General features: G+C 37.2%; 1 gene segment (V, D, J or C); it reads left to right on the plus strand.

Annotated features, from left to right (window-relative positions):
• Positions 1-1,180: 1,180 nt before the first annotated feature.
• LOC114106486 (probable non-functional immunoglobulin lambda variable 11-55) lies at positions 1,181-1,748 on the plus strand. The segment is given in 2 exon segments: positions 1,181-1,226; positions 1,348-1,748. Coding segments are annotated over 2 exon segments (447 nt in total).
• Positions 1,749-11,179: the final 9,431 nt, after the last annotated feature.

Raw genomic sequence — 11,179 nt, forward strand, 5'->3', positions numbered from 1 at the left:
GCATCCATATCCCAGAAGTTCCTCAGACCAGATATCTAGCCTTACCTTTGTCAGTCTCAACAGAGGTGTTGCCTCCACCTACCTTATACTCTGGTCCATCTATCCTCTCTCACCTGAGTTTCAGTGGGCCCAGGTGTCCCACATAAAAGCCATGTGCCTTTTTATTTCACTTCCAGCCATAACAACTACACAGAAATGTTCTCTGTTGGCTCTTTCCTTCCCCATTATCTTCTAGAATGCCCTCCCCAAACCTAACTAGAGCCAATACTCTAAAAGAGACATAATAATGGGCACAGACCTGGTTATACATCTCCAGGTAATTGAGGAAGTCACCTGGAGGACCTAAACCTTGTTTCTTCTGTACCCTGACCCTTGCCCACCTTCGCACCCATAGTTGCCACTTCTCTGCATATTGCTCTAGAAAGAGTAAACATTTCTAGTGCTTTATTGTCTTCCCCATGAACATCTGTTTCACCCTCAGTGAACTTCATTCCCACTCAGAATCCAGAGAAAATGCCCTTTCCTCAGAGACCTTCACATGAACACATCTTCCCCATTTCTGCTCCAGGCATTTTGTTCTCAGATTCATAGTGGTTTGAAGGCTCTGAGTCATTTTTCCATGTTTGCCATGGAAAATAGTTCAGCACCAACAGAGGAAGATGTAACTGATGGTTACCTCAGGATTGCACCTCTGTTGTCCTTGCTAGATATTTAAGTGATACAAAAAGGCATCCAAGTAGCAAAGTGGAGGCACATTTGGTTTATTGTGAAAGAAGTTTGCTTTGAGACCAGAAGGTGGCATGACAAGAACATCTCTTAGGGCAAGAGGATTCACAGGAGATTAATCACACCTGGGCAGCCTTCAACTGACTTGAGATCCCAGAGCTGGGACCTTTGGTTCCTGGGTGACTTGGTACACAGGTCCCTCAAGACCTGGCAGACAGCTCATGCACATAACCCCAGGTGTGGTTCCATCAGTTGGTTCCTCTTAAGTTCACTTATTAGGCAAATTAGTGCACCATGCAAGCCTTCCAGGGACTAGGACCCATGAGGGAGAGACAAAGGATCAGAATACATTTGCATGAGCTGCCCCTCCTCTGTGAGACCAGTGGGGCTAGTATAAGACAGGCCTGGGTAGCCCTACCACAGAGGTGAGGCTGAAGAAGGGGCTAGGTCCACCATGGTCTTGACTCCTCTCTTTCTCTTGCTTTTCTCTCAATGTACAGGTAGGGACAGTCTTCAGAAGCCCAATAGAGACCCTCAACCTGGGTCATTAGCCTCTGACTCAGATCCTCAAGCCACTGACCTCTGGCTTTTCCCTTCACTATATTGTGTCTGTGTTCACAGGTTCCCTATCTCAGCCTGTGCTGACTCAGCCACCATACATCTCTGCATCCCCGGGATCAACAGCCAAACTCACCTGCACCCTGAGCAGTGACCTCAGTGTTAGTGGTGAAAACATGTATTGGTACCAGCAGAAGCCAGGGAGCCCTCCCCAGCTCTACCTGTACTACTACTCAGACTCAGACAAGAAGCTGGGGCCAGGGGTCCCCAACAGATTCTCTGGATCTAAAGATGCTTCAACCAACACTGCATTTTTGCACATTTCTGGGCTCCAGCCTGAGGATGAGGCCAATTACTACTGTCAGGTGTATGAAAGCAGTGCTACCACAGTGGTACAGACAGATGAGGAAGTGGGACAAAAACCCTCAACCACTGAAATTCTAAGCTTATGTCACTTTTACTAGGGTAAACAAGAACCTCACTGATTTCAAAATAACACAAGATATTGGAATCTGGTTTCCATGGTGCCACAAAGGTGAAAATCATCCAGATTATCATCTGTAATTATTATCCCTCTATATTATAAAAATTTATTTAAATTGTAAAGTATGCATATGTACTATATATTACATGTATAACCATTTTAACGAACTCAGTGATTTTTCCTGTAAATTATACAATGAATTCTCTTTGGAAAAAAAGGCACCAGGAAATAAACATGTAAACAGTCATAATGCCACTGCAGAATGACACCCAGGGAGCTGTTTAGTTTTCTATTTTTGTTCGCTTTTTTAAATTCCTTAATTTTACAGTCATGCAAACAATCCATCTGAATAAAAAAAAAATCAGATGTTTTGGTCCAAATACTTTGCTCCAAAGTAAAAGGAAGAAGAGTTTTAAGCATGAGTTTTCTTGCTCATTATATTTTCAAACCCTAATGTTAACATATTTAAATATGCCAAAGCCTCAAAACATGAGAAGTATAAAATAGATTTATTTTACTTATCTAATAATTTTAAATCTGCTTGAAATAATACTCTCCTTTTAATTCCTCCAGCTCAATGATCTTAGAAACTGCACTTTAATTCAATGAGGGGTAGTTAAAATTGTAGATTAATATCCTCACATGGCTTATCCCTCCTTTCAAGAAAGGGTTTTTGAATGTTTCAGTGCAATAAAGTACAGCTGGGCTTTAGTGAATAATTGACCATGTTCTACCTTTAAAACTTTCAATATTTTTTTTTATTTCCATGTTATCTTTCAGGCATGTAGACTTACAGTGAACCACAGCTTCAGAATTTTTTTAATTTTCATGTCAGTATCATCATGGGCTATTTTAATCATTCCAGTAGATAATCTCATTGTTATTATAATAGGCATGCTTAGTGGCAGGTGACCTAAGGACTTCTTCTTTTGCACCTAGAGCTGCCAGCATCCAGAAATGTTTAGCTTCCATCTGAAGTCTTCTTTCCTGAATGTTAGTCATTTTAGAAAAGTTGAAGCTCAGTTTTAAGAGTTCTTCATGTGTTCTTGGTTCACATTTGGAGATACAAATAGAGAAAAGGATAATCAAAACAAGACTGTCTGTATCTATTGGTGGATTAGGGCCCAGTTGTTACATGGAGAAGAAGAGAATTTAACTTCCTAATCTGCATTTAAGTGGAGAAAACACCCTTGTCCAGCTCTTTTTTTACACTGAAGGATAGGTGGAGCTTGACCTGTGGAAAGAAAGAATCTGCAGAAATTTAACAGTTGTTCCAACTGCGAGAATCATCAGTGAAAATGGAGAGATAAATTCTCATTAAAAATCAAGCAAGTCACAAAGGGACCTACATTACAGCTAAAGGAAAGAAGAAATGAAGGAATACAAGGATGGAGGAAGGGGGGAAATATTCCTGATTTAGAAAACATAGTCTCTCCTTCCAGTTCCTTTTTTCTCTGAAGTAATAATTCCTGATGAGGATGTTCTCTCTAATAATGTTGTTTCTTCTGTGTCTTTCAAGACCATCATGCAGTTTCTGCTTCTGGGCCCCAGGAACCCCTGGACTGGCCTTGAATGCTGTTGGCAGACCTCATGACTTAGAAAAAAAATGGGAGGCAATGGACTAAGCCCTGTGTTCCTTTCTTGGTCCATGGAACCCCTATCTTCATAGTCATTCAAACCTGAGAGCTTGCAGTCATATTTTATTCCCTCTTTTCCCTGTGCTCACAGCAGAGGTGGTTATCATATTGACAGAGCCCCCTCCATCAGGACCTCTCTTCATTCTCCCTGGTTGTTACACTGCCTTGTACTTCTTCACAACCTCCTGTGATCTTCCTATCTGGTTGAATAATATTTTAGCCATCAGATTTATGCCTCAAGACAAGCTGTCTGAAAAGAGATAAATCTCCATGGACCCCATGGCATCAGTCTCTGAAGTCCTGCTCTAAGCAGAGTTAGGTTCCAAGAGGACATAAGCCCCTCTAGGGGCCTCCTATGGGGCTTACTCTGGAGCTACCATGGAAGGTACCTCCTTCATGGTTGATGTTCTTCCCTGGGGACCACCCTCTTCCTTTTCTCAGTTTACCCCTGGGATCTTCATACACACCTGTAAGGAAGCAGGGCCTCTCCAAGGCCTATGTGAGCCCATGTGGAATGGTTTCCTTGTGTTTCTGTTCCACAGCAATCTACACAATCACACACCACTCCATAGCCAAAGGCCACTTGTTACTCTGTGTCTGTTCTTTCACTAGAACTAAATTATTGACTAAGTTGGGAGCACATTTTCCATTCACACCACTCCATAGCCAAAGGCCACTTGTTACTCTGTGTCTGTTCTTTCACTAGAACTAAATTATTGACTAAGTTGGGAGCACATTTTCCATTGATATTAATACTACCTTCACTGTGATTGAATGTGAAAATTAATGCAAGGGATGAATAAAACCAAACATGAATTCATGTCCTCTGTATTTCAAAATTTGAGACTTTTCTATTAGAGGTGGTTCCTTTGTGAACAGAGAACAACTACAGATTCAATGATAACTCTTCAGGAGTCTTCAAAATCCAATTTGCAATATTTAATTATAGCAGATAACCTAAACAATATAATATGTGTTTGAAAAAGATTGCCTCAGATAATTGACTATTTTATAAATTTAAGGTGCATCTATATGTTTAGTATATTTGGGTTTATACTACTTATATATCTTACAATATAAACAAATATTAATGTGAAAATACTGATTACAAATTAATATATTAAACTTTTATAAAATGGAATAACTAAATAATATAATCCAGGTATGATTTCAATTTAAAGCAGTCATAAATTACTCAATCACTGGTAAATTTATGTTTTCAAATCTGTATATATATATATATATATATATATATATATATATATATATATATATTATAATTTTCATAGATATGAATGTTATATTAAATTCCCAAGTGTATTATCCTTCTTATCACTAAAATGTAAATACTGTTGTTCAATGTTTATTTTTATTTTCTGGTCCTGAGGATTGTACTCAGGGATGCTTTACCACTCAGCTACATTCTCATTTCTTTTTATTTTTCATTTTGAGACAAGATCTCACTACATTTCTGAGACTGGCCTTGAACTTTAAATCCTCTTGCCTTAAACATTTGAGATGTTGGGGTTACAGATGTGTGTCATGTACCCTGACTATGTAATTTAAAATTCTGTCTATATTTGCTTTCCAATTGTATTAGAGTTGAAAAATTCACATGTCATGAAGTAATTTATATTTTTAAATAATGAAGTTTCTAGGCAGGCAGTTGTGGCCTATGGTGCACATAGAGGTGCCAACATCCAGAAAATTATTCACTTTCTCAATTAGAACAACAGACACTTGGGAAATTACTGACTTATTCACCAAACATAAACAACCTGAGGTCCTTTCAGGGCCTCTTATCCATGTGGCACTGCACGTAGTCAATGGTGGTTGATGTGGCTGTGACTGTCTCATGTTCACAAAACTGTGTCATGTGCTGACAATAAAGGTTAAGATAATTTCAACTGAGTAAGTAGAAAAGCAAGTGTCCACATATCTTGTCCTGAATGGCAGCAAATGGCAACCCACACGATTTGCCAACTCACCTCATTTCCATGTCCAAGCTGAAAAGATCCTTGTTTGGAACAAGGTTTTGTTATGAGAATTATATGACAGATTCTGTGCAAGCTAATAAAGCCAAAAACTTTATGTTCACCTTTTTTGATCTTGATCTTTGAGGAATTATATCACAGACAACACTTCAGTACTGAAAAGTGAGCAGTCAAGGAATTCATGCGCAGATTCACCACTGCCTCAAGGTAATATTGAGGCAGGCTGTCTCTGAGGTGCTCAGGTCACCAGATCCCAGGATGGTGTGTTTGGATGTAAGTACTAGGGAGTGTGTTTATTGAGAAGTCAGGAGGTAAGCAGATATTTAATAAGCTTCCTGGCCCTTCCTGATGCTTTCTTCTCAGAGATAGTAGTTGTGACCTCCCACACCGTCAGTATCCACCTAGACCCACCCCAAAACACCTCCTGAGCATCCCCAATTAGAGGGTGCTGATCCAGGGCCCAGGATGCAATCAGGAGTCTCTCGTCACTGCTCTGGCTCCAAGTCTGGCAGTGCAGGCTTGCTAACAAGAACTGAACTCCAGCCTGAGGGTGAGTCTGCCTCCTCCTGTCAGTCTTATGACAAAAGCATCAGTGGCCCAGGCCCATGGGGAAGAGACAAAACAGCCCCTTCTTCATCTACCAAAAGAACTAACATGCAGCATGTTGCTTCTCTTCAGGCCAGGCCTGTGACTTCTTCTGCTGCCACTATTGAGGGCTTCACTGAGTCTCCAGGCACTGTCCGGGAATGCGAAGCCTTCTTTCCTGCGTCCTAGATTGATTCACAGCAACATTTTCTTAGGAAATGTTCTCCATAGAAACAGAAAGTCCTGCTCTTCTTTAACTTGATGAGCACAACTGGATCCAATGATCTCTTTAGCTCGAAGTTTAGGTGATGAGGCAGCCAGACCAACCGTGGTCAAGTCAGACTTTACCTCTGATGAGGAATCCATTCTTCCCTATTGCCCTTAGTTCCAGAGCTGTGTCATCCTCTCCTTGTCCCTCATTATGTCCTCCAGTGATTCTTGTTATAGACTATATTTTATACTACTTTTCTTATTGTGGAATATTTGACAGATAATGAACCACCCAGGATTGAAAGGTTATACAAATTTCGAGATATGTGCACGCATTTGAAAACATCAGCACATAAAGTCAAGGAATCCACCCCACCACACAGGCCTCCTGTTCCCTTTGGCTAGTCTCCATCTATCTCTTCTAACAGCATCTCCAAGGCATCCAGTGACTTGCTCTCTGTGATATTTGTTCAGTTTTTTACTTTTTTAAAGTTTTATTAATGGAATCATACAGCAGGTATTCCTTCCTCAATGTCTTCCTTTACCCTTCAAACTGCTTTTGAGTGTCTTCCATGATGAGTTGAATTGCACTTCATCCTACTGAGGACACACCATGATCTTTATGATCCCTGCACGCTTCTTCCTTCATGGATCTTTATGCAGCTCACATGTAAGTCAAAATATGTTTTATGACTCATCAGAATAGAAGAAAATATGATTCATCCTGATTATATTCATATTTCTTGTGGTTATTAAATAAATATTTTCTTAGAGCCCCAAAACTATTCAGTCCTCCAGGCATTTGTTCTTCCTGCTCTGATGGATGATCAGACCTGCTTACATATTACTCCATTTTTATTCACATTTAAGCAGTGCTAAACTTTTATTCCTAATTTCTAGGGGTCATTTTTTGGATACTGGTGATTGAACTCAGGGGACCTTATCACAGAGCTATATTCACCAGCACTATTTAATTTTATACTGAGACAAAGTCATTCATTCTAAATTGCTTAGGACATTGTTAAGTTCCTGAAGCTATTCTTTAACTTGTGGTCTTCCTGCCTCAGACTCCCAAGTCACCACCATGCCTGGCTAGAGGTCATCATGTGTTAATTATTTTAGTGTTGTAATGACATTGCCACAGGCTATGTAAATTATGAGCACTATAAGTGCACATGTTTCAGCATAACAACTGGCATCTTGGAATGCTTTTGTGCTGTGTCATAATAGGTAGAAGAGAAAATGGGGACACAAAGAGAAAATTGGCCTGAATTACTTCTTTATATCTGGACACCTTTTCTGCCATAACTAATCACATTCTTTTACTTTTATTTTTTTCACATATACACACATATATACATATGATTATATATGATTTCTTATGTTTGTTCCTTTTAGTTATACATGACAGTATAACATATTTTGACATGTCAAAAATAAATAAAGCTAAATTTCCTATGTTTGTGGTTGTAATTGAGGAGGAGTTACACTGGTTATGTATTCATATATGAACATAGGAAAGTTTGGTCTTTCCCATTCCTATTTTTCATCCTTTCTACCCACTCCCCTCTGTTCAATCCAGTGAACCTCCACTTCTCTCTCCCCGTTACTTATTGTGTGTTAGTATCCACATGTCAGAGAATATTCAGCCTTTGGATTTTTGATTTTGGCTTATTTCATGTGGCACGATGGTCTCCAATTCCTTCCACATACCAGTAAATGCCATAATTTCATTCTCCTTCATGACTGAGTAATATTCCATTGGGTACATGTACCACATTTTTTTTCTTTTTTTCTGGGCAGGGGTACTGGGCATTGAACTCAGGGGCATTCAACCACCAAGCCACATTCTCAGCTCCATTTTGTATTTTTTTTAGAGACAGAGTCTCACTGAATTACTTAGCACTTTGATTTTGCTGATTTGGCTCTGAACATGTGATCCTTTTGCCCCAGCTTCCCAAGCTGCTGGAATCACAGGTGTGTACCACCACACCCAAGTTGTACCACATGTTTTTTTATCCATTCATTGTTAAAAAACACTCGTTTTGGTTTCATAGCTTAGCTATTGTGAATTGAGCTGCTATAAATATTGATATGGCTGCATCACTATAGTATGCTGATTCTAAGTCCTTTGGGTATATGCAAAGGAGTGGGATAACTGGGTCAAATTGTGGTTCCATTCCAATTTTTCTAAAGAATCTCCAAACTGCTTCGCAAACTGGTTGCACCCATTTGCAGTACCACTAGCACTAAAGAGTGTACCTTTTTTGGCAATATCCTCACCAAAATTTAATATTATTGTATTCTTGATAAATGCTATTCTGACTGGAGTGAGATGAAATCTCAGTGTAGTTTTAATTTGCATTTCTCTAATTGATAGTGATGTGGAACTTATTTTTTATATATTTGTTTCCCAATCACATTTTTTTCTGTGATGTGTCTGTTCAGTTCATTTACCAATTTATTAATTGGGTTATTTGTTTGTTTGTTTGTTTTGTGTGTGTGTGTGTGTGTATTACATTTGTTGAGTTCTATATATATCATGGAAATTCATGTTCTATCTGAGTTAGAGGTGGCATAAGTTTTCTCTGATTCTCAAGGCTCTCTCTTCATTTTCTTGTTTCCTTTGCTCTGAAAGTTTTTAGTTTGATACCACCCCATTTGTTGATTCTTAATTTTACTTCTTGTGCTTTAGGAGTCTTGAGGAATTTGATTCCTCAGCTGACAGGATGGAGAGTTATGCTTAATTTGTTTTCTAATAGGCACAGGGTCTCTGTCCTAATGCCAAAATCCATCATCCACTTTGAGTTTTGTGCAGGTGAGAGACAGGGATTTAATTACATTTTGATGCATATGGATTTTTAGTTTTCCCAGTACCATTTATTGAAGAGGCTATCCTTTTTTATGGATTTAATTTTTTTTTTTTTTATTTAGAAGAGGCTTTCTTTTCTCCAATGTATGTTTAGAGTGTGTTTGTCTAATATGAGATGACTATATATATCTGTTTTTTTATCTGTGTATTTTGTTCTGTACCATTGGTCTTCATGTCTGTTTTAGTGCCAATACAATGCCATTTTTGTTACTATAGTTCTGTAGACTAAAGTAAGGTTTGATATTTTGATGCCTCCTTCAGTTTTTTGAGAATTTCTTTGGCTATTATAGGCCTTTTATGTCTCCAAATGAATTTTACAACAGTTTTTTTTTTATTTGTACAGAAAACATAATTGTGATTTTAATAGAAAATGCCTTGAATTTTTTATATATTTTTTGTAGTATGGCTATTTTGACAATATTAATTCTGCCCATCTGAGAACATTGGAAGCCTTTCCATTTCTAAGGTCTTTTTCAAGTTTTTTTTTTCTTTAGTGTTCTGTAGTTTTAATTGTAGACATCTTTTACCTCTTTTGTTTTATTCTCAAGTATTTGATTTTATATTATTTGTAAGGATATTGTGAATGGGATAATTTTCATGATTTCTCTTTCAGATGATTCATCATTAGTGTGTAGAAATGTAATTGATTATGGGTGTTAATTTTATATCCTGCTACTTTTATGAATTTGTTTATGAGTTCTAGAGAATTTCTAGTGAAGTTTTGGGGGATTTTCTAAATATAAAATCATGTCTTCAGCAAATAAAGTTAGTTTAATTCTATTCCTTTTCATATCCCTTTAATAGTTTCTTATAATTGCTCTGGCTAGGGGTTCAAAGACTATGTTGAATAGAAGTGGTGAAAGAGGGAATCTATGTGTTTTTTCAGTTTTTAGAGGAAATGATTTCAGTTTTTCTTTATTCAGAATTATGTTGGCCTTGGTTTTAGAATTTATATTGTTTTTACAATGTTGATTTATAGTCTTACTATCCTAAGTTTTTGCAGTGCTTTGAACATGAATGGATGCTGAATTTTGTCCAATGTCTTTTCTTCATTCATTGATATAATCATGTGACTATTGTCTTTAAGTCTATTGATGTGATAATTTACATTAATTGATTTCCATATGTTGAACCAACCTTGCATCCCTGGGCTGAACCCAAATTCATCATTGTGCACTACCTTTTAATACGTTTTTGTATTTTGCCTGTATTTTATGAGGGATTTGTGCTTCTATGTTAATCAGGGATATTGGTCTAAATTTTTCTTGATGTTTTTTGTTTTTGTTTTTGTTTTTAAATCAGGGCTATTCTAGCTTTATAGAATGTGTTTGGAAGGGTCTGTCCTTTCTTTATCATGAAATAATTTGAGGAGGTTAATGTTAGTTCTTGGAGGTCTGGTAGTATTGGCTAAGAATCAATCTCATTCTGGGCTTTTATTTTTAGGTAGGCATTGGATGGTGTCTTCAACTTCATTGCTTGAAATATATCCATTTAAATTTTGGTATGTCCTCCTGATTCAATCTGGTTAAATCATAAATACCTAGAAATTGGACGATCTCTTCATGATTAGAAAATGGATTACTGGATTATAGATTTTTAAAAGGAATTTCTAATTATCATGTATATTTTAATAATGTCCATCCTGATATACATTTTTTCATCACAAATTTTAGTTATTTGTTTTTTTTTTTCTTTTTTCTTCATTATCTTGCCTAAGTGTTTACTAATTTTATTTATTTTTTAAATAAATAAAATTTTTTAAATAAATAAAAAAATTGACAAAACTAAAAGTTGGTTCTTCGACAGACCCTTAGCTATGCTAATGAAGAGAAGAAGAGAGAGAACTCAAATTACTAGCATACAGAATGAAAAAGGAAATATCACAACAGACACTACAGAAATACAGAAGATAATGAGAAATTATTTTGAAACCTTATACTCCAATAAAATAGAAGATAGTGAAGGCATTGATTAATTTCTTAAGTCATATGATCTGCCCAAATTGAGTCAGGAGTATACACACAACTTAAACAGACCAATATCAATCGAGGAAATAGAAGAAGCCATCAAAAGACTACCAACCAAGAAAAGCCCAGGACCAGATGGGTATACA

This window comes from Marmota flaviventris, chromosome 1 (assembly GCF_047511675.1).
Source record: "Marmota flaviventris isolate mMarFla1 chromosome 1, mMarFla1.hap1, whole genome shotgun sequence".
NCBI lineage: Eukaryota > Metazoa > Chordata > Mammalia > Rodentia > Sciuridae > Marmota > Marmota flaviventris.